At 59.5% G+C, this 22,054-nt stretch overlaps 1 protein-coding gene across 3 annotated transcripts in view; it reads left to right on the forward strand.

The window, feature by feature from the left end:
- The window catches only part of CHKA (choline kinase alpha), a gene marked incomplete at both ends in the record, with an annotated part of 38,777 nt that extends 18,047 nt beyond the window's left edge, over nt 1-20,730 (forward strand). Inside the window, 10 exons of one of the 3 annotated variants that reach the window (XM_084235570.1) lie at nt 6,557-6,610; nt 12,190-12,303; nt 14,328-14,461; nt 14,747-14,851; nt 15,797-15,855; nt 16,665-16,752; nt 17,172-17,280; nt 19,496-19,602; nt 20,339-20,420; nt 20,671-20,730. In XM_084235570.1, coding sequence (XP_084091696.1) covers nt 6,557-6,610; nt 12,190-12,303; nt 14,328-14,461; nt 14,747-14,851; nt 15,797-15,855; nt 16,665-16,752; nt 17,172-17,280; nt 19,496-19,602; nt 20,339-20,420; nt 20,671-20,730 — 912 coding nt within the window. The remainder of the gene's footprint in view (nt 1-6,556; nt 6,611-12,189; nt 12,304-14,327; nt 14,462-14,746; nt 14,852-15,796; nt 15,856-16,664; nt 16,753-17,171; nt 17,281-19,495; nt 19,603-20,338; nt 20,421-20,670) is intronic. The other 2 variants (XM_084235572.1, XM_084235571.1) reach the window with 2 other exon arrangements.
- Between the last annotated feature and the right edge of the window lie 1,324 nt (nt 20,731-22,054).

The raw sequence follows: 22,054 nt of genomic DNA on the forward strand, positions 1-22,054 counted from the left end.
TGCCTCTTTGAGAATCAAATACTAAGTAGAAAAATTTTTTCCAGTTTGCATTTACAGCCGTTCCTTGAGGCTTGACCCAGGCGACCTCCTCCTTCTGGAGCGGCGCCTGCTCCTCTGTCAGCTGGCGGAGGCCCGCGGGGGCAACCCAGGTGCTACCCGGCAGACAGTCTCTCTTCCAGCTCGTGTCTACAAACGCGCCTCCAAACCGCGTCCTGGGGTCTTGTGTAGGATGCGCTGACTCAGAGGAACGAGGGAAAGTCAGTCCTGCGTTGGACGAGGGGCAGCACGGCCTTCTGAGAGCAGAGCGGGCGGGCGCGGCTTTGGGGCAGAACTGTACGTGTATTTGTAGGAAGACAGCAAGCACCGAAGACGGGCCTGAGCTTGCAACTGTCTGTCGGTGTCTCTTTTGAGTAGATCGTTTTCATTTCGAGGAGGCAGTTCCTTTCAGTACCTGCGCAGACGACGGACACCAAATCCAGCTGACATCGCCCTGGCGGAGGCAGGACGGTTGGGCAGAGGCTCTGAGAAGAGCCGGCTTAGCCTCTGCCCGTGCGAAGGGCTCGGAAGTGGGGTGGCCGGCTCGGAGCTGCCATCCCCCTTCCTGGCGGGGGAGGCCGTGTGCGCCGCAGCGCCCAGTCGCAGCCTTCTCAGACCGGCAGTGTGGCTGGCGGCGGTCACCCGCTTGCCTATGCTGTCCCCGACTGTGGGACGCCCCGTGGCCTGTGCCGGCTGCCGGAAGTGCAGGAGGACGGCTCTGTCCCTGCCCGGGGATGGGCGCTGGCCGGCCCTCCCCTGAGCATCGGCGCCCCTCACTGCGCCCTGGGCTCTCTCAAGTATTGTCTGGGAAACATTTTTGTGTTTTGAGTAACAGAGGCTGACATTGGTGTGCGTTTGAGCCCTAACCACAGTAAAATTGAAGGCGTAAAGGCCGGAGATGGATATGTGCCCGTGATTCCAAAGAGTGGGTGTGGCCACGCCGCTTTATTTTTTTTTATTTTTATTTTTATTTTTTATTTATTTATTTTTTTTTTATAGAGGCATGTTTTTCTTTATTTGTTTGCTTGTTTGTTTTGTTTACACATGCACTGGGTACAGTCAGAAGCGCGGGAGGGTGAGAGAATTCACCAGAGCCAGAGCGGGGAGCAGAGCAGGCAGAAGGACCGAAGGACACTGCTGAGGGGAGCAGCGGGCGGCAGGAGAGGTCTGCGCGCCATGTGGGACCCTCCTCTGGTAGCCGGGGAGCAGCCGGGGATTGAACCGGCGCCGCAGAGGCCGCGGGCAGCTTCGCAACCCAGCGCTCTACCGCTGCGCCACCGGGGAGGCCCAACGCCGCTTTAATCCAAAAAACAAAGTCATCTTCCCTGTTTCTCCTGATGCCAGCTTAATAAGAAAGAAAACTACAGCCACGCACAGAACCGCCCGCAGAGCGTGTTAACACAGACAGTTGCTGCTAGCTTTTGGCCACTGAGAAACTGATGACTTAAAAACCTTTCTCTGCAACTGAGGCCGCACCCAGCGCGCAGAGGGCTGGTCGCCTCACCTTCGCGAAGCGCCCACTTTGTGCTGGGGATGGGGCAAGCCTGGGTCCCTCGGCTGAGTCCTGTAAACTGTATACATAGTTTTCTCACTGCTTTAGGGAAACATCATGAGTTTTAATTGCTTTGTTTACTTTTTTACTCTTAGGGACCTCATGAGTTTAAGTTGATGTTTACTCTCCTCACAGAAACCTCCTGTACTTCAAGTACTGGTCAGGACCTTAGAGGGCCTCTCTCAGAAGAGAGATGTTTGCTAGTGTTGCCTGTTCCTGTTTGGTCTAAGTGAGTGTTTCTTCAGCTAATACTCTCCAACAGAAGTTGCCAAATCCTTCTCTGGTTCTCCTGCACCCGCTTTGGTGGCTTCTTTTGATAAATAAAATAAACCACAACCACTGCATCTCATTTTGACCTATGCAAAGTGCTTTTGTCTTGCTGGTCTTAAATTTTGGGGGCAGACAGCATGAGACCAATACCCATTTCTGCCTGCTGGCCGGGAGGTGTGGCCGGCTTGCCCCTTGGGTGGGGAGTCTTCCGGGCCTTGAGGCGGTGTGCAGACTTGCCTGCTGTCGGCCTGGGGCCCTGTGTCCAGGTGACAGACACGCCCGTGGAGCGGTGAGGCCTCTGCTGCCAGAGCGCGCCTACGGCTGTGTGCTCGCTTTTGGTTCTTGGTCTCGAGAAATGATCTCTAAGATGAAAGTTACAATGCTTTCGTTACGTAGCACCCGCTACAGCCTGTGCTGGGGATTACGGTGCCAGGATGCTGTACGGTAAGCACGTCGGGGGTTCTGTTTTGTCCAGGGCAAATCCCTTCTGTCCCCTCAATAGAAAATGACAAACTTAGTAATTTTAGAAACTCACAGGCCTCCACCAGAGCATTCAGTGGCAGTACTTGGCTTCATCCTTCATACTATTCAGGAGCCATCACGGAGGTGCTGCCATTTCCGTCAGTTTGAGATCAGCCTTCTGGTTTTTTTTTTTTATTATTTATTTTATTTGTTTGTTTGTTTTGTTTATACATGCACTGGGTACAGTCAGAAGCGTGGGAGGGTGAGAGAATTCACCAGAGCCAGAGCGGGGAGCAGAGCAGGCAGAAGGACCGAAGGACACTGCTGAGGGGAGCAGCAGGCGGCAGGAGAGGTCTGCGCACCATGTGGGACCCTCCTCCGGTGGCCGGGGAGCAGCCGGGGATCGAACCGGCGCCGCAGAGGCCGCGGGCAGCTTCGCAACCCAGCGCTCAACCACTGCGCCACCGGGGAGGCCCCAGCCTTCTGTTTTGACCTCCTGCGTCAGCATCCTCCCCTTCCGGCGCGGTCTGGTCCCCCACGCCCATGGGAAGCTCAGTGGCAGCTCCACAGGCTGACAGGCTGGGAGCAGGGCGCCCTTCCTGGCAGCTTGTTGCTTGCAGATCACCCCCCCCCACCCCCACTCCCCTTGCTTCTGCCAGAGACTTCCCCTTGGAAGCACGGGCTGCCTCAGCCCAGCCGCCTCCCTGGGATCAGACACAGATTGTGGGTCCTGAAGAGACCTTTGCCTCCCCTCATCTGTGTGCTGGCTTATGTCTGTGCGGGAGCCCTGAGAAGTTCTAGTCTCCTGTTAATGTTCGTCAAAAGGATCAGAGTGTGTTAGAATGTTTCTTAAAATAATGGAGGATGCCAGAAATCCCTGATCTTTTTAACTTGTTAGGCATCTGTGTGCTTGTTAAATGGCCATTAAACTCTACTTTAAATCATTGCCTTGTCCGCTCACATTTAGTGTATTCTGTGAAATAGTTTCAGAAAATTCAGCAAGAAACCATGAAGGCAGTAAGTCCAGAATGTTCTCCTAGAAGCCAGGAAGAGGGAGACTGGGGGATGACAGAGAGCACCGCAGCTCCAGACCCTGCCCGGCTTACCTGACAGGTGGGCTGGCCGCCAGCAGGTGATCCACCAGGAGGACGCCGAGCTGCCTGCCGTGCTGAGACTCTTCTTTCCTAGACAGTGGTGTGGCCAGGTAACCAGCACGGAGCTGGCGTCCTCAGGGCCACGGGCTGCGCAGCACAAAGCCCTTGGTGCCCCAGGACCACATGAGCATGACTGCCAGTGACTGTCCAGGGACGCCTTCTCGCGGTAAATGCTGGTGGTTTCGGGTTACCTGGCACTCGACTCCCGAGCGCTAAATAGCCCGTGGTAGTGGAGAGGTGGCCAGAGGTGGACGCTTCCTTGCTGACACTTAGAGCCAGGAGGTTGAGTCTAGCTAATATTTGCATCGATATCTTAATCGCTTGCTTATGAGTCCCAGAGTGGGTGGTTCCCAGGTGCTCCTGATCAGGTTGTCTCTCCGGTCCTCACTTTGGTTTCACCGCATCACAGCATTCCTTCCTCCGTGTTTCAGCTGGTGTCTAAATTCGGCGAGGAGAGGAGACACAACCGCAGTGGCCCCTCCGAAGTTCAGTAGTCACTAAAAGCCACGTAGCCAGAGTGCAGGCTTCTAGTGAGTGCAAACGTTTTTCAGTTTTATTTACAACTTAGGAGAGAGCATCTTTATCAACATGCAGGTTAGTCCAGGAACTGGAGCCATGCTGCTTCAGCCCAGCGGATTGAGCATCTTCAGATCCGCATGTGCGTCTGGAGTAAGCCCTTCCTGGACCCAAAATTTTGTGGCCTCTTGGGCCTCTGCTTACCTCAGGAGGCGGCCTCTGCTCTCACCTTTGGTAGTTTCTACCTGGTGTGAACCTCCTGGTCTTGCTCTCTGTTCCCCCAGATGGGGCCTGCACATTCTGTCCTGAAGAAACAGAACAGGGCTCGGCAGAAACCGCTTGGCCTTCCCTGGGGCTCTGGCTGGGCAGGAAGCAGGGCGGGGTGGGGCGTTTGTTCACACCCAGTGGGGCTGCATGCTCAAGGCAGGGGAGGGTGTGTGTCGCTCAGTAGCTCTGGCTGCGGCTCACAGTGGATGCGGGGACGCTGGCAGCACGGGGTGACAGCAGGGCAAATCCCGACACACAGAGGCAGTCCGGTGGGCAGCTTCCTCCTTTGTCCTGAAGCTTTGCTCCTGGCATGGATGGGCAGCAGATCAGGTGGCAGGCCGTAGGTGATGGCCCTCATTTCCTCTGGGAGAAAAGCACATGGATTCTATACTGCAGATGCATTTCCACCTGTGCGGTGTCGCAGTGAACACCGGTCTTTCCCACTGTGGGGCTGGCGGTGGGAGGCGCCCCTCAGTCTGTCAGTCCCCTGGTATAAGGGGGAGCCCAGGCTTGTGCCTTGAGCCTCACGACCCGGAAAGGGCTCACAGCTCCTGCTTACTGCTCCATAGTAAGCACCAGGATGGGCTCGTGCTGTGGAGGACGGACAGTAAATAAGAGAAGATTCATTAGGAATTGCTAGTCTTCTCAAGGCCAAGGTGACAGTTGCTGCCCCGAGAGCGCCTGGAGGTCAGGAAGGGTGAAGCCCCGTAGCCAGTTACCCCTCCCTGGGGCTGTCACCTCATGCCTGGAGCCTTCCGGCCAAGGCCATTTCTGTAGTATTTTAGTTTTCATAGCTGTCATAGTAACGGGCTTTAACCTCTAACAACTTTTTTTTTTTTTAAAGATTTATTTACTTATTTATTTATGTATGTATGCAAGCACTGGGTTCAGTCAGAAGCGCAGGAGGGTGAGAGAATTCACCAGAGCCAGAGCGGGGAGCAGAGCAGGCAGAAGGACCGAAGTACACTGCTGAGGGGAGCAGCGGGCGGCAGGAGAGGTCTGCATGCCATGCGGGACCCTCTTTCGGTGGCCGGGGAGCAGCCGGGGATCAAACCGGCGCTGCAGAGGCTGCGGGCAGCTTCGCAACCCAGCGCTCAACCGCTGCGCCACCGGGGAGGCCCCAACCTCTAACAACTTTCATCAGAGAAACACAGATCACTCTGACGAATCCCCTGAGTGTGTTTCTGTGCAAAGTGCACTCATTTCATGCTACAGATGTTGCTGCGTGTGGAGACGTGCGTGCTGTGTGCAGACACCTCGTGAGCATGGGTGTGGGTCTTATTTGCTTTGTCTTGAGTAAGCGAGGACAAGTACTTACACAAAACATGCCAGGGAGGTCTGGGATATCACGGCGCGGCTGGTGCTGCCGCCTGGTGGTTGCCCTGGCCACACGTCCTGCCCTCGGTGCAGGTGTCTGATAGAGCTGTGGCGTGGAAAGATAAGTTTTTCATGGAATAGTCAAAAATCTTTTACCATAAAAAAATGTAGGATCCTTCCTCTGAGTCTGACTTGAGCAGACTTGATTTAACTGTAAGAAAGAACATATTTCTAGAGATAATATTTGAGTATAAAATTTTGACATAACTTTTCTTTCCCCACCCCAGTACTAAAGACAGTGTTTAAAGGCAGCCCCGGGGATGGGGCTGCTGGGAAAAGACGTGCCTGTGCTCTGGAAGGAGAGCAGAGCTGCTCCTGGGCTGGGCCCCAGGTCGCGTGGTCACAGTGGCAGCCCTGGCCGCCCAGCCTTGATCCCGTTGAGGAAAGTGGTGGAAAGCACCCTGAATGCCGTCACATGTAAAATAAGTTTAGGGACAGGTTTATGTTCCCATGATCCTTTCTGGAGGTGGAGAGACTCAGCTGGGCTAGTGATGGGCTGAGCTAGCGGGTCAGCCAGAGAAAGAGGCATTTTTGGGGACCTGATGTGGTCTCAGTGCAGCCAGGACCCCCGGTTCCTGCGGGGAGAACACCGTCCTGGGCTAGTGTGGCCTGGGAGGGCGTGGAGCTCGGCTGGAGAGACTCCTGGCCCACGGTCTTTGGGAGGCCTGTGGGAGGGCCCCACTGGCTCTTTGACTCGTGGAGAGGGTCGAGGTGCGGCCCTCAGGCCTCAGCAGCACTGTGGCCCTTGGGTGTGAGGGCTGGAGCCAGGCGCTGTGGGGCGTTTTCGGCCTGCGCCCGCCCATCTTAGCTGAGACAGGCAGGACATGCCGGCAAGAGCCGCGAGGTCTTGTCACCCTGACTGTCCTGGTGGCTGCTCCGCTTCCCCGTCTCACCAGAAGTGTTTGCTTTTTCTCATCCGTAGAGGTCCTGTAATAAGGAGGGAGCCGAACAAGCTCAAAAAGAAAATGAATTTCAAGTAAGTAATGAAACCCTCTGCCTCCCTCTGAGGCATGAACTGGCACTAGCTGACGGCGCTGCCCAGGCCAGACCCCCCCCCCAGTCCTGTCCACTGGGGAACAGGCTCTTGTCTGCTGGGCGCCGCCTGGTGGGGCCAAGCGCGTTGCAGGGTTCGGAGTCCGTTCGCATGTAGGGGTTCTGGGTGTCTTCTGTCTGTCTCTGCGGGTGAGGGGTGCCGAATGCCGAGGCGGCGGCCACCGGGCCCTGCACTCCTGCCCGTCTGTGTGGCAGGGCTGCCTCCCGCGGTTGCGCGTCTTCTCTGTGCAGCGCTTGGGGCGGAGGCCGCCAGGCTGGGAGGCCTGTGCACACGGCTGCTCGCCGAGGGCCTCCTGGAGGGTGGAGGTGCCACCGTCCCCTCCAGCTCAGAGACAGGGAGTCCGGGCCAGTGACGGCCCCTCCAGGGAGTAGACGGCTTCTGAGCGGACTCCACGCTGCTGGCTGCATGAAACACGCTCAGGAAGAGAAGCGACAAGGGGTGAGGTGACAGAGTGGAGGTGCCACCATCTTCTTGCACGTCCGTGGATGGCTTCGCACGGCCCTGCTCTGGGGTCCTGGTGCAGCGGAGCCGGGATGTGCCCCAGGGGCCCGAGGAAACGCTGCTGGGAGAAAGTGACCCCATCTTGTCATCCCCACAAGCTTTCCGCCTGTGGACCTGGTGTCTCCTGGTGGCGGTGGGGGCTGCTCCGTGGGAAGGCTGGATCCTCGCGGGCCTCGGTCCTCCTCTCACGCGCCCCAGGGAAGGCCCTCACTCCCTCCCGCTCCCCATCCCCCCTCCAGGCTGGTCCTCAAGCTGGCCTCAGTGCTGAAGGCCCGAGACCCTCTGTCGTTGGCCCTTGTCCCCAGGCTCCTGGCCCAGACCTGTCCTGGCGTTCCCCTCTACGCCAGCGGATGGCTGCGCCCTGCCAGCCTGCACCCTCATGGGACCACGGGGCTCGCCTGGTGTGTCTCACCGGGTGCAAGCTCTTCCTCCCCGGCACGGTGAACTCCGAATCCGTCCTTTCCGCTCAGGCCAGGAAGCCGGGGCCCTCGCCTGTAGCCTTCCCTCCGAACTGCACCTTAGAGCTCCTCCCCACCTCCCCGCGCCCCCCTCAAGCCACCGCCCTCCTCATGGGCCCTCTCCCACTGTCCGAGGGCGTGTGCCCTTGTGACCGCGCCAGCCTCTTGCTAGGCTCAGGCCGAGCTGTGGGCTTTGTCCTGGCAGGTCCCGGGCTCACAGCCGACTCCCCTCCCTGCTTCCCGCCAGGTGTCCTAAGCCACCGGCTTTCTTCCTGCCACAGGCCCTTTGCGGATGTGGCCCTTCGACTAGAACGTTGCGCCCACCTGTCTCCACCCTCCCATCTGATTACGCTCTCCTGGAGGCCACGTCCACGGGGCCGCGCTTTCCCCTCATGTCTTGCTCTTAGCACCACTTTCCTCCCCTTCACGTTCCATGGCTGCAAAACCTCGTGAGGCGCCTTACTGCCGCACTGCAGCTCTGCGCCTGCTGCCTGCACGGGCACTGGCTGCGCCTTGCCCCCTCCCCGCTGGGGCGCACTCCCAGTCAGGGCGCCCCGCCTTGGCAGCTGTCCTGCTCTATACCTGCATGTTCTCTCCGCGGGGCCGCAGGGCGCAGGCGGTGCTCGGGTTCTGCAGCTGGTCCTTCAGGTCACGGGGAGGCGGTGGCTGTCAGATGGAGGGGGCGGGGTGTCTTCTCCAAGCCCTGTGTGTGGGGGTTTGGGTCTACTGCTGACCCCGTCTTCTGAGGCTCCCTCCCAGGAGCTGGACCCTGCGGGGCAGGCTGCACGGGGGTAGTGCAGCTCCGGGGCATCTTCCTGACCCTGTCGCAGCAGTGAGCTGCAGGCCTTGGCGCCCCTGTCTATGCCCTCCCTACTGCCACGGCCTGGCTCCCTGCTCCCCTGCGGCTCTTACCTTGCCTCCCAAGCCCAGGGAGGATCTGCTGGCAGCGCTTGATCTGCTGCCCTCCTCTGCTTTCCCTGTTGTCCCGCCTCATCGGCTGTGGGTGGTGGGCTGCGTGCTGCTGGCGGGACACAGGGCGTGTCTGTTGCTCTGGTCCATGAGGTGGTGCAGGCGGCCAGGAGGTGAAGGTGCAGGTGCAGTACCCCTCTCCTGGTGTCTCCGTGGTGGCGTCGGGAGGAAGCGTTGTATTGCTCTGCCCGTCGGTGGCTCTGGGCTCTGCCGGGCCCTCCTTTTCAGCCAGGCCCTTGACTTGAAACACTGTTGATAGCTGAGCAAGGCCCAGCCCCCCGATCCCCCAGCCACACAGGGCCACTGGCCTCTTCACCCTGCTCTGCCCGCTTCTACCTCCTCAGTTACTCCAGCCCTCGGGCCCCCAGCGCTCCAAGTGCCGCTCCCGTTCCTGCCGGGGCCCGGGCTTCCTGTGGGTCTCTCACGCTTTCTCACCGCTCAGGTAGGTCTGTCGCCTCCTTGGATGTTGTCCCCCGTCACACCCACTGGTCACGTTGCATCTCTGTCCCTCATTGCCACTATCCCGATCCACCCGGACTCGCCGTTGACCTGTCCCGTCCAGCGTGGGAGCGCCGTGGGGCAGGGCCAGGCACGCAGTGGACACCCAGTGGCTATTTTTGGGTGAATGTAGGAATGGCTGAAGCCAAAATAAGTAGCTTGGGGAAGTCGCACCAGCTGTGTCTGGACCTGCGGCCTGCTTGTCCCGGCTTGGTGGGGCAGACCCAGAGCCCGTCGGTCGGCCTTGCTCTCTGCCGGCTCGCCGCCCCCAGCAGCAGGCAGGAGGGTGTCGGGACTCGGCAGCTGCTGGGGCGCCCGCTGCCGCGCCTCCTCATCCCTGCCAGCCGCCATATCCGCCTGCTTCTCCTGCTCGTGACTTGGTCGCTTCGTTTTCTCTCTCGCTAGTCTCCCCTCCAAAAAAAGAAGAGACAAAGTGAAAAAACCCAGACTCTTCCCTGCACACACCATCCCCCTTCCTCACGGCCTGAGAGGGAGCTGAGAGGCAGGGGCACCCTGCAGAGCCTCTGGCCATCCGGGCGACGCAAGCCCACACAGCGCACCGGGGCTCCCCTAGCTTGTGCTGTGTGTACAGAGCACTGGCCGTACAGCAGTAATAAAGTGGGGTGTAAATCTAAATACAAAGCCTGACCTTTTCAACTTTGAGGGTCCCTGGTGTTTGTGCGGTGCCAACATTAACACCCTTCAGCTTGGTCTCTGCGCAGAGGGAAGTTGAAGAACAAGTTTTAATTCCAGCAGAATTCTGGCCGCCGGACGGAAGTCCTCGCCCCGCTCTGCAGGGGTGGGGGAAAGTGCAGGAGTTTGGGTTGAGGTGGTAGGGACGGCGGAGGCCCTGGCGGCCCCGGGGGCAGTCCCCCGGCCTGCGCCTCCTTGCCCAGCGTACTCTGCGCTTGTTCAGGTGGGGGCCCGCAGCCCTCACAGCCCTTGGCTGTGCCGCAGGCAGTGTGAGTGCCCTGCGTCTCCGGCAGGGACCTCTGAGGCCAGACAGGGCCAGCGTGCCTGAGCGGCTTGCGCCAGGACCAGACAGACAAGCGCAGGCATGTTGCTGGCCCTGCAGCAGCCCGGAGCTGTAACTCTAAGGGCCACCTGATACCCTGCTCGAGTCCATGGGGCCCTGCTGGGCTGCGTTGCCATCGTCTGGTCAGCCTGCTGGGGCCCCCAGAACCTAGAGCCTGGTGGGCCCGAGGCCTGAGATGCAGAGGCCAACACATTCGGGCAAGGGCGGACTCATTGCTGTCCGGCCTGCCTTCTGCCGTGGTGCAGGGGCTGAGCATGCAGCTCTGTCCTCGGGTGTCAGCACGCTGGGCCCTGGAGATGCCACCCCGTGACCTCATCCAACCAGTCACCTCCCAGGGGCCCCAGATACCATTGCTTTGGTCTCGGGGCTCAGCATAGGGCTGGGAAGGACTGTCATGTATGCAAAAGTGCAGAAGAACAGGCTCACGATGTGCTGGGCATTCCGTGACTGTGGGGCATACAGGGTAGGGCCCAGGCTGTGATTGTGGGGGATTTTTTTTTTTTTTAAGATTTATTTTTATTTATTTATACAAGCACTGGGTACAGTCAGAAGCACGGGAGGGTGAGAGAATTCACCAGAGCCAGAGTGGGGAGCAGAGCAGGCAGACTGACGAAGTACACTGCTGAGAGGAGCAGCGGGCGGCAGGAGAGGTCTGCGCGCCATGTGGGACCCTCCTCCAGTGGCCGGGGAGCAGCCCGGAATCAAACCATCGCTGCAGAGGCTGCAGGCAGCTTCGCAACCCAGCGCTCAACCGCTGTGCCACTGGGGAGGCCTGATTGTGGGGGATTTTTGACAAATCAAGTAACTTCACTTTGATGAGGGCCCATTGCCTTTGGATGTGTCTTTGCTTTGTCTTCTTGCTGACTGGATGCCTCATTGCCAACTGGGTGCCCTAGGAGGTTTCTGGGTTTGTTTTTGTAATTCTGAGCAGTGTTTCTGTTTTGTTTTTGATCAGCATTTCTCCAGGGGTGTATACCTCTCCCCAAAAGCTTTCTTTCTTTCTTTTTTTTAAAGAATTTATTTATTTATTTATACAAGCACTGGGTACAGTCAGAAGTGCGGTATGGTGAGAGAATTCACCAGAGCCAGAGTGGGAAGCAGAACAGGCAGACTGATGAAGTACACTGCTGAGGGGAGCTGCGGGCGGCAGGAGAGGTCTTTGCGCCATGTGGGACCCTCTTCCGGCGGCCGGGGATCGAACTGGCGCTGCAGAGGCTGCGGCAGCTTTGCAATCCATCGCTCAACCACTGCGCCACCGGGGAGGCCCCCCCAAAATCTTTCTTAACAGGGCTGAGTCAGAATCATCTGCAAGTGTTGCCAGACAACAGCTGTGGGACCCTCCTCAGACAGAACCGAGATCCTCTGTTTGTGATAGCTCCTTAATAGATTCAGGGGCACTCTCTGGCCAGTTCAACACCCCCTGAAAAGGAAAATTTTAAGCTGTGTCATCATGTTTTAGGGGATGAATGAGTTTGAATTGAGACCAATTCTGGCATAGGATTTGAAGGCATAGGATTACAGTGCCACGGTAGTTCTGGGACTCGGACAGACCTCTCGCAGGAGGAGGCGGTCAGGGATAAGAGCCTGCGGGGTATTCCTGAGCCAGACGGCACATTCTTCTTCCTACTCGGCAGTTCCCACTGTCCTGGCCCCACAGGGCAGTGGGGAGCAGAAGGTGCTCCCCGGAGCAGACCTCAGCCAGGGTATTGTCCGGGTTTTGACAAGACACCAAGACTGGGATGTCCAAAAGCTTTAAGATAAACGAGACAGTGAAATCTCCATACTGTTCTGTTACTGTTCTGTTTTTGGATCCAGTGACCCCAATTAAACTTGTATTTTCAAATTTCATTGGTACAGCTTAGCCTTTCCAGCCTGGCCCTGCGTGTTAGAGCCCAGTTGGCCTTGGGCTCTTCCTGTGTGGACGGGGACAGCTCCAGGGCACTGCCCTCTCGTGGGCTGCTGAGGGGTGGCAGGGGCACGTTGGGTGCCTGGTATGAGGCCGCACACCCTGAGCATCTGCCTTGTGCCATCTTTTCTAGGGGGCCGAGGCCATGGTTCTGGAGAGCGTCATGTTCGCCATTCTTGCCGAGAGGTCGCTGGGGCCCCGGCTCTACGGCATCTTCCCCCAAGGTCGCCTGGAGCAGTTCATCCCGGTAAGACTTGGCAGCCGCCGGCACATGCCTGCTGCTGCAGGGCTGCGACGCCGTGGCTGAAATAGTAACGCCATTTCTGTTATGAAACTGTCAGAAATAAAGGAAAACCCGTTTTCTCTTGAATTTATATCAGAACCTGTCTTTCCTGCAGAGGTATGTCCGTCCAAGTGAAAACCACACAGCAGTCCTTTCAACAGCAGCCTCTCGTCATGAAGTTGAGAAAGGGCGGTGTCGCACACTGCGCCGGGGCTGCTCCCGTGCCGGGAGTTTCATGGAAGCTGCAGTTTCCAAGAAGCTGTAGCCCGGGGCCAGCCCACTGAGGTGCCCGCCCGGCCCTGGGACGGGCTCTCCCTCCGCGCCTTGCAGGAGGCCCCCGAGGACGCACCTCCTGCCATGCCTGCCCCAAGGGGGCAGCCTGGCTCGGCGGCCAGGCTCCACGTTGTGTCCGGCCGGACCTGGAGGATGGAGTTCCTCCAAGAGACCCCGCGGCCGTGGGCAGGCACGTCCTGTGGTCTGTGGCCCCCAGTGTCACAGGGCTGGGCTCTCCTTGGCAGCCATCTCACAAAGCCCATGTGGAGAGGTGACGGCTGCCAGACATGAGCCACATCCGGTCGCTGAAGTACCTGAGAGTTTTGTAAACATTGGCCACTCCGAATGGCTATAAGGGGAATGTGTGAATCTTAAAACCAAATTGCAGAGGACTACGGTCAGATCCTTGTAGTAAAGACCGACAGAGGCAAACTAAACAGGCGCCTGCGTGCGCACCTGTGTGTGCATGCATGTGCCCGGCTCCCTGAGGAAAGATGCGGGCCAGGGAACACGCCCCAGCAGCGGCCTCGCAGGCGGGAGTACCCGACATGGTGCCCATCTGGGGCGGCGCCTGCTCTGGTCTGTGCTCCGCGTCGACCCGCACACAGTGAGGGTGGCTGCTTAGTCCTCTTACACCCTGGGCCTGTCCGTGGCGGCCAGCGCGCAGTGCCACTCCCCGCATGGCCGCCACTCAGCCCAGCCGGTTCTCTGAGCTAGTCCTGGGTTTGCCTGCTGGGTGGGTGAGCTGAGGGCCATCTGCAGGCCCCGTGCTTCAGACGGAGAGCCGTGCCCCTGAGAGCGCTGGGGGTAGCCCTTCTCTGCTCTGGGAAAGGAGCCTGGAATTCCGAGGGTCCTTCTCAGGCTCCTTCGCTTTGAATGTTCCACGCAGCCAGACTCCTCGCTGGCGTTTCCAGCAGAGCTGCGTCTGGAGTCTGTCCTGCCACTGCAGCCGCGGCCCTGCTCCCGCCTTGGATGCCAGCTCAGGGAGGGTCCGGTGTTAAGCTGGTGCCCTCGGTGGGCACCTGCCTTTGTGGGCAGGATGCCCAGCCCTGGCAGCATCTCTGCTCCGATGCTGCGCTCCACCTGGTGAGATGGACAGCAGGTGCAGAGTGCCTCCGGCTGTGCGGCGCTGACCCAGGGCCAGCTTTGAGCTGGGACTCCTCTAACTTGGGGACATCCTGTACCCCTGTGAAGTACTGTCTGAGTGGTCAGAGCAGCCGCTCTCAGGGCAGTTCACTGGAAGATGAACGGGCCTCAGGTGACCGCGCGCTCCTGCTGTGGCTGCAAACACAGGGAACCTGGCCCTGCTGCCTCGCAGGGGTGGTTCTTCCTCGCGCCTTTGACTGTCGCCTGATGGGCCCCGGCTCTCACCTGTGATGAGTCAGCAGGGCATCCCAGTTGATGAAGGAGCTGGGTGCTGGGTCCCATAAAACAAGGTGGAAGACCTGGAGCTTCGCCCCAGGGGAGAGTGGGCTCGGTGTCGAGGGTGAGCGGAGATGAGTATGAGTGAGAAGGACCTTCTCAAGGTCAAAGGGTCACCCGAGACGTGCCACGGCCTCATGGGGTCACTGACTGAGGCGCGCAGTACCTGTTCTTCCAGGGAGACAGGCACCCACAGAACTGCCACAGAACTGGCCCCTGGTTCTTAAGATCCTGTGACCTTGCGCACAGGTTCCCTGCACAGATTCCGTGTTCTGACTGCCTTCTTTTTCCAGAGCCGGCGATTAGATACTGAGGAGTTAAGTTTGCCAGATATTTCTGCAGAAATAGCTGAGAAAATGGCCACATTTCATGGCATGAAAATGCCGTTCAACAAGGAACCGAAATGGCTCTTTGGAACAATGGAAAAGTAAGTGCTGCATCGGCGGCTTCAGAGCTGCTGTGGGCACCCCCCACCCTGCCGCAGCCCGCCGGTGCACGCTGTCAGGCATGGGGTTTGGCTCTTACCCGGGAAGGGTCTGTTCCTGACGCAGAAAAGAAGTCTGCTGGATGGTGGGTGGGCCGAGACTGCTTCCCGGACCCGCGCCCGGCCCCCTCCCCACCAGGGAGATGGGGTGCCGGTGCCTCCTGCGCGTCGCTGCAAGGACAAGCCACGGTCATCGAGCAATGACCTCTGTGCTCCTTCCCCTGCCAGGTATCTCAATCAAGTGCTCAGAATTAAATTTACCGGGGAGTCCCGAGTTAAGCAGCTCCACAAATTCCTCAGTTACAATCTGCCTTTGGAACTGGAAAACCTGAGGTGAGTTTTTCCTTCCTTCGCCTGACTTAGTGAGGACATCTCTCCAGAAATCACTCTCTCACCGAGGCCATTGCCGTGGCCGTACCCTACGCCCACCTCCGGCCAGCGCAGGGTGCGTTTCAACAGAAGCCACTGCTGGCTGAACCGCGGTTTCCACTTGCCCTTCACGTCTGCTCAGCATGGAGGTTTCGCAGAGGGAATAAGATGGCAGAGCAGTGGCTGGAGACTCGGGGAATAGGACTGTCAGGAAAAAAAACTAAAGGGACCACAGGGGCAGCTGGGTGTGTGCCCATGTGAGGGGGCAGGGGCGGCCAGGAGTGTGCCCCGGTGAGGAGCAGTTCAGCCCAGGCCCTGCAGGGAACAGGAGTGAGAAGCGTGACACTGTCCCCGAGCAGGGGCTCCAGGTGTCTTCACGGGGGTGTGTCCCCAGGCCTCTAGTGTACACTGGTGTAGGCACACCTTTCGTTCCTCACGCGCCCGGGTGTCTGCTGTATCCAGCATTGTGACTGGTGCTGAGGAGATGGTGACCAAGACGTTCTTCAAGAAGCATCTGTTGTAGTAGGAGAGACAGGAAACAAGTAAATAAAACAATGGCAAGGTGTGATAAGTGCCGAGAAGGAAAGCAGAGGTCAAGGTAGACCGACAGGGAGGGACCTCTCTGGGCAGTGGTCAGACGGCACCGGGGAGGGGCCTACAGGCCAAGTCCGTACCCACACGAGGCAGGCGTGGGGTCCTGCTGGCGGGGTCCTCCCAGAGAGGAGCCCTGTGGTGGGCAAGGGCCGGGCGTCCTCGGCCTGTGTGTCTGGGCTGAGCTGCCTTGGAGCTCTCGCCTCTTCAGAGCTTGCAGGATTCACGTGAACAGCGACATGCACCCCGATACAGTGCGGGGTGCCGAGAGCGGCGGCCGTGCCAGGGCCACGAGTAACAGCACGCCTTCCTTCCCAGGTCCCTGCTGGAATCGACTCCATCCCCAGTCGTGTTTTGTCATAACGACTGTCAGGAAGGTGAGCGCTGCGCCCTGTTGTGCTGAAGCTGGGGGTGTACAGGATGGGGTGTGGCGGCGCTGGGAGTCGGGGAGAGGGGGTTAGGTGACATGTCACAGCCACACGGCGCGGTCTTCCGTGACTGTTAAAGGAACAAGGCTGAGTGTCATGCAGACCAGCAGGAGAATCTCCGGGATGCGTGGATATAAAAGGAAGTGTTAGACGACGTCGCCTGCCATCCCATGTCTGTGAAATAGATTCATAGGAAAATTCTGGGAAGCTTCCGCAAACGGGGAGGTGGGATAAAGGACTTAATCCTGCCAAATCACGTCATTCAGCGAGCGAATGGCCCGGCAGATCTGGAACAGCAGAGCTAGTCCCCCCCCTCCCCCCCTTGCTCGCAGTGCCCTGCAGCTTGTCAGTGCGCTTCTCCTTAATGCCAGCCCGCGTGCCATGAATGGCTTCAGGCTTCTCTCCAATAAGAAAAGGACAGTGGGAAGTCAGCTGTGGGGCCATGGGGGAGGCCCAGCGTGCCTTCTCTGGGCCGCTGCCTCCAGTTCCTTTCTGGTCACTGGAAACTGAAGGCTAGTGCTGACCCACCGAGGAACCAGGCCTCCCGCAGGACCAGGAGGAAGAGTGGCCAGAAAGCCAGCAAGGCCCCACCCCAGGGCCTGCCAGTTGCCCGGCAGCCCAGATGCCCGACGCTGCCAAGAGGGGGCCTGGAGCTGGCCCCTGAGGAGCCTACCGGTGGCCCCTGCTTCGAGGGCTTGAACCTTCTTCTCAGAAAACGTGCCCAGAGTAAAAGCCGTGTCCTCCAAACCTTTTTGCAGGTAACATCTTACTGCTGGATGGCAGAGAGAATTCTGAAAAGCAGAAACTGATGCTTATCGACTTTGAATACAGCAGCTATAATTACAGGTAATACGTTGGAGTCGGTTGTTTTATTTCAATATTCTCACTGTCTTGAGACATCCATGACATGACTAGAAGACGTGGGCGGTGTTGTTCTGGGCGTGCGGTCTCCCCCGGAAGCCGTGCTCCCGCCCCGGGCTTGCCGTCCTGGGGCAGCCGCTCTGCTGCTTGGCTGACCGTTGTGGCCGCGGCCTGCAGGACACAGGGCCTGGCGCTTGCGTCGGACTCCGCCTTCCTCTCACTGCGGTGCTGGCTGGGGAGAATGTGCTTGAGCGGAGGCGGGGGCTTTGGCGTGCGGGCGGGGCCTGGTCTGTCCCTGCCCCTGGAGCCGCCGTCCTCTGGTCCTCAGCCGGCCCGGGCGGGGGCGTCAGGACATGGCCGGCGTCAGGCCGTTTGCCTCACCTCTGTCTCTTGTCTCTTGCCAGGGGATTCGACATCGGGAATCATTTCTGCGAGTGGATGTATGATTATAACTATGAGAAGTACCCTTTTTTCAGAGCCAACATCCAGAAGTACCCCACCAGGAAGCAGCAGGTAGGAGGTGCGTGCCGGCTGCCCGTCGCTGGGTGAGCCCGGTGCGCCGGGTGCGATCACGTCTTCCGCTTGAAAGATGCCTTTTGAAATTGTGGATTGGTTAGCGAGCCCTTTTGCTTCAAATGTTATTTTTTTTTGTTAAACACACACTTGACCGTTGTGTCTGGGTTTTTTCATCTCTGTGCCAGAGGTGCCGCATCTGTCAGAGGGGCCTCCTCAGTGGGTCCTCCTGGTTTTCTCTGAGAAGCCCAGCCTCCCCCCAACGCCCCCGCTTTCTGGCCTTCCTCTTGGATGTCGCTGACTTTTCTCTGTCCATGCTGAGCAGAGAGAAGTGACCTTTTGGGTGCTGCGGTTTAGTCGCTGCTGCAGTGTCCACAGCCCCCTCCTGCCCCAAGCTGTGGGCATCAACCACATTTCTAGACTGGCTGATAACGCGAGTCTGTCCAAGTGAGGTGGCCAAGACGGTTGGGGCCCTCAGAGTCCCGGGGCAGAAGGAAGGCTGCAGGAAGTTCGCGACCGTTGAGCCCGGGGAAGAGGGAAGTGGGCAGCAGGGTGCGGCGCCCACTGCTGTGAGACCAGTCAGATTCCAGGGAGTAGCTTGGTCAGAGCTGGAGCCCAGTGGGGGTCACGGCGAGATGGCAGAGTTAACGGATGACAGTGGAGCCTGTTACCTGCTGAGGTGCCCGGCAGCGGGGATTTAAGGTGCTTCCATTTCTGTTTTCTGGGAGGTTTCAAGACTCGTGTGTAGGTGTTGCTCTTTACCACATAACCTGTGTCTACTGAGGTAGCCTGTCTGTCTTTAGTCCTTTTTTTTTTTTTTTAATATACAAGAGCTGGGGTGCAGGCCAGAGGCGCGGGAGGGTGAGAGGATCCACCAGAGGCAGAGTGGGGAACAGAACAGGCAGACTGACCGAAATCCACTGCTGAGCAGCGGGCACGACAGGAGAGGTCTGTCGCGCCATGTGGGAATCTCCCCGGCTGGAAATTGAACCTGCGCCGCAGAAGCTGCGGACAGCTTCACAGCGCTGCACTCAGCCCACTACGCCACTGGGGAGGCCCTGCCTTTAGTCTATTAATGAGATGTTTTTAAAGGTTCGGGTCGTCCTTGAATTCCTGAGGTGACCCCAGCTGAGTATAGTGTGCCCTGTGGTGGGCCAGTCCGGCGAGCGCTTGCTTAGGGCTGTGACGTCACTGCACGTACGGGACATGCACCTTTTGATGCTCATTTAAAAAGTTATTGTCTTATCTGCTTTGGGATCCAAATGATCATACTGGTCCCACAAAGTGAGTTGAGAGTCTCCTTTTATTTTCTGGAATGAATTTATAGAAGATGATCTCTGAAGGCTTGATGGTCCTTGCCTGGCAGTTCTTTGGCGGGAGGGTCACTTACTACTATTCGATCTAGTCCTGTTTTTTGTTTTCATTTGCCAATGTCAGCATTTAGCATCTCCCAGAAATCAACCCCCGAGGCTGGCTCAGGCATGGGCTTCAAGTAATGCTGTCTGGGCACGAGCTCCGGCCCGCCACGACTGGCTGGTTCCAAGCTCAGCTTTGTCTCCTCCTTGCCGCAGCGCCTCCACTGGGCCCGAGCGGCCATCTTCTCCGTTCCTGGCTCGGCGGCCTGGACCTGGACGAAGCTTTCTAGTGGTGGGAGGTGGCGAGGCGCTGCAAATGGCTTTGGGGAAGGGGAGCAGCCGCTGGGGACCGTGTGGAGAAGGGCTGGTGGCCCTGTTGGCCTGCAGACCGCCCTGGCGGCTGCACCGTTGCCTTGTGATGTGTGACGTGGCAGGAATGTGGGGCCTCCTGAGTCCCTTCTTGTCAGCCGAGTGTGGGCCGGCAGACCCTTGGGTTGTGATTCTCCTCTGAACCAGAGCCCGAGTGTGTAAATGACTGTGGCTCTTAGAGGTGGGAGGCCCTCGCCCTGCCTGACCGCCGCCAGCCGGAGGGGACACCTGCGTGAACGCCGGCAGGCCTGGGAGGGCGGGTGAGGCTTTCCCTGCTGCGGGTCCGACCGTGGGCGAGGTCGGGATCAGGACCCGGCCTGCCGCTGCCCTGCCGACTGCGCGGCACAGGCCCCGGGGCTTGCATCGACGCTGTGACCAGGCCCGTCCGGCGTCTCTGGCGCGGCCCCGGAGTTGCCTGGGCGGTGACCCCGCAGCTGTCCACGTGACCTGTTTTTAAGTCACCGATCCTAACGTCATGGCTTTCTTTCCAGCTCCATTTTATTTCCAGCTACTTGGCTGCGTTCCAAAAGGAATCTGAAACCCTCAGTAATGAAGCAAAGTCCAGTGTAGAAGAAGAAATGTTACTTGAAGTCAATAGGTACCGTTCCCCTCTGGGTGGGGGGCAGCTTGGGCTGCGCTGGGGTTCCCGCTCGCAAGTGGGGCATTTCGGAAACTCTGTATAATCCTCCGTCTCTGGGACTTGACTTTGCCCCAAACAGAGCACTTGTGCTTGTCCACCTGGCGGAGAGTAGCACCAGGAGGGCCCGCCACCGGCGTGGACACCGGCTCCGCCCGCGCCGGCCATCAGCCGCAGGGCTCTGAGTGCCGGCCTGGTCTAGGGGGCCCAGAAAACGACTGGACGTTGCTCCTGACCGCTCCCTGGGCGGCGTCTGCAGGCCGCTTGCCTTCAGCTTCTTGAAGGGAGGGAGGCAGGAAAGTGGAGGTGGTGGGGAGCAGACAGAAAGGGCAGCCCGGGGCCAGGGCCACGAGGAGAACAGGCGGGAGCGGTGAGGACGCGGCCGCGTCTGGCCCTTGCGGGAGGACCGGCGCTCCAGCCGGCTGGGGCTGCTGTTTGGAGACTAGGATTTGCGGTGACGGGCGTGATCCCACCCGGATGCCCGCCCACCCGCTCCTCTCCTGGCAGGCCCCGAGTGGGGGGCGGAGAGGGGGCGAGGGCCAGTCCCCTCCTGGGGTGGCAGCTCAGGGGGGCCGCGCAGCACGGTGCTTCCCTGAAGGGCCCAGGCCCCGCCGCAGGGCAGGGGGCTTGTCTGTCAGTTTGCCGCAGCCCCCATCGTGCACGCCCTCCGCTCACACATGCCCGCTCGCGACTGCAGGTTCGCGCTGGCCTCCCACTTCTTCTGGGGACTGTGGTCCATCGTGCAGGCCAAGATCTCATCCATCGAGTTTGGGTACATGGTATGTTCTGGGTGTTTCTTTTCTCCTGCCTCGGGGCACGTGCTGGGGGTGTGGGTGTTTGGACCGGCCTCCCGCCGCCCAGAGAGGCAGCTTGCCCTCGGCAGGGGCTCGCCGCATGCCCAGGAGCAGCTGCATCATCTCAGCACCCTGGGGCCAAAGCACCCCTTCTCTGGCTGGCCGGGCTGTGGGTGGCCTGGGCGGGCAGGCCGGCCCGAGCCCCAGATGAGCCGCACTCACTTGTGTCCCCTAGGACTACGCCCAGGCAAGGTTTGACGCCTATTTTGACCAGAAGAGGAAACTTGGGGTGTGACTGGGCGGGCGCACGGCGGACACCTCATCCCTGGACGGCGCGGGGCGCGGGGCCGTCTGTGCTCCGGCTGCTGAGCCTGCGGCAGGAAGGCTGGGGAGTCTCACGCAAGCAGACATGCATGATACGAAAGACTATTAAAATCGAGTAACATTTATTTCATATCTTGTTTACGATTTCACTAGGCCTCTGACCGAGAGCGGAAGCAGAAATAGAGAACAATAGTGCAATAGCGCGGGCTCCCGGCATCCTCTCCCTCTAGGGGGCCTTTACACTCCGGGCTGGGCGCGAGATGGCAGAGGGCAGGCGTGGGCGGTTGGCCGCGCTCCCGCTGGTTGGAGTTGACGTCCGCGGTGAGCTGCTGCCAGCTCCCTGGTGGTGGCGTGAGAGCCCTGGGGCCGCGCCTGCCGCGGAGCTGGTGGGCAGCGGGTGCCCGCGGCCAAGCTGCGGCCGCCGACCGGGCGTGTGGCTCCTGGCGCCTGTTGTGGGTGCTGAACTGACCGTCTCCGTGGACCGGGTGCCGGGCCCCCCTGACTGAATGTGGTTTACTAACCCAGCTGTGGGGCGGCGGTCAGCGTGGCCCGAGCGCGGGGCGGCCGGGGCTGAGTGGGCGCCCGCGCCTCCTGTCTGCCGGCCCCGCCCTGCCTCTCCCGCTCTGCTCGGGCGGGTGGGCGGGCCCCTCACCCGGCAGCCGTCCCGATGAGATCCGCCGCGGGGCGCGGGTAGTGGACAGCTGTGACGTCTACACGGATGGAATGTCCTTTACAGATTGTTTTTACTCTGAACTCTTGTTTTCGTGCCTATGTTTCTGCTCCCACCGAGATTGTACTACACAAATAATAAAAATTAAAACTGTCTTCTCAGCTGTGGCCCTTGTACGTGTCCTGAATCTTGGGGGGCCGCGGGCATCCACCCAGCTCAGAAGTCTGCTTGGGGAGTGCCGCAGCCATCACGCGGCCTCAGCAGCCTGGGCTCCCCTGGCCACCTGGCCCTGGGACAGGGCCTTAGGGCCCCCCGGTTCTTCCTCTGGTTGCCCACGCCCTGACTGACCCTCGGTGTCTCCGCTCCCCACATGCGAAGGCTGGAAGGCTCTAGAAGCCGGAGCAGTTGGGGGAGGGGGAGACCAAACAGCCGGGCAGGGGCTGGCGGGAGTTTTAACTAGCTGGTGTCCTGAAGTCCGGGCAGAGTTAGGATGCGGCTCCCGCCTGTGCCCCAGGCCAGGCCCTCGCCCCCCACCCGCCCCACCCACCTGCCCCACCCGAGCTTCACGCTCCCCAATCACAGTCGCCTCTCGTGGCGCCATTCCTCAGCCGCCCTGCCCGCCGCT

The sequence above is a fragment of the Talpa europaea genome, assembly GCF_964194135.1.
Source record: "Talpa europaea genome assembly, chromosome: 1".
Classification (NCBI taxonomy): domain Eukaryota; kingdom Metazoa; phylum Chordata; class Mammalia; order Eulipotyphla; family Talpidae; genus Talpa; species Talpa europaea.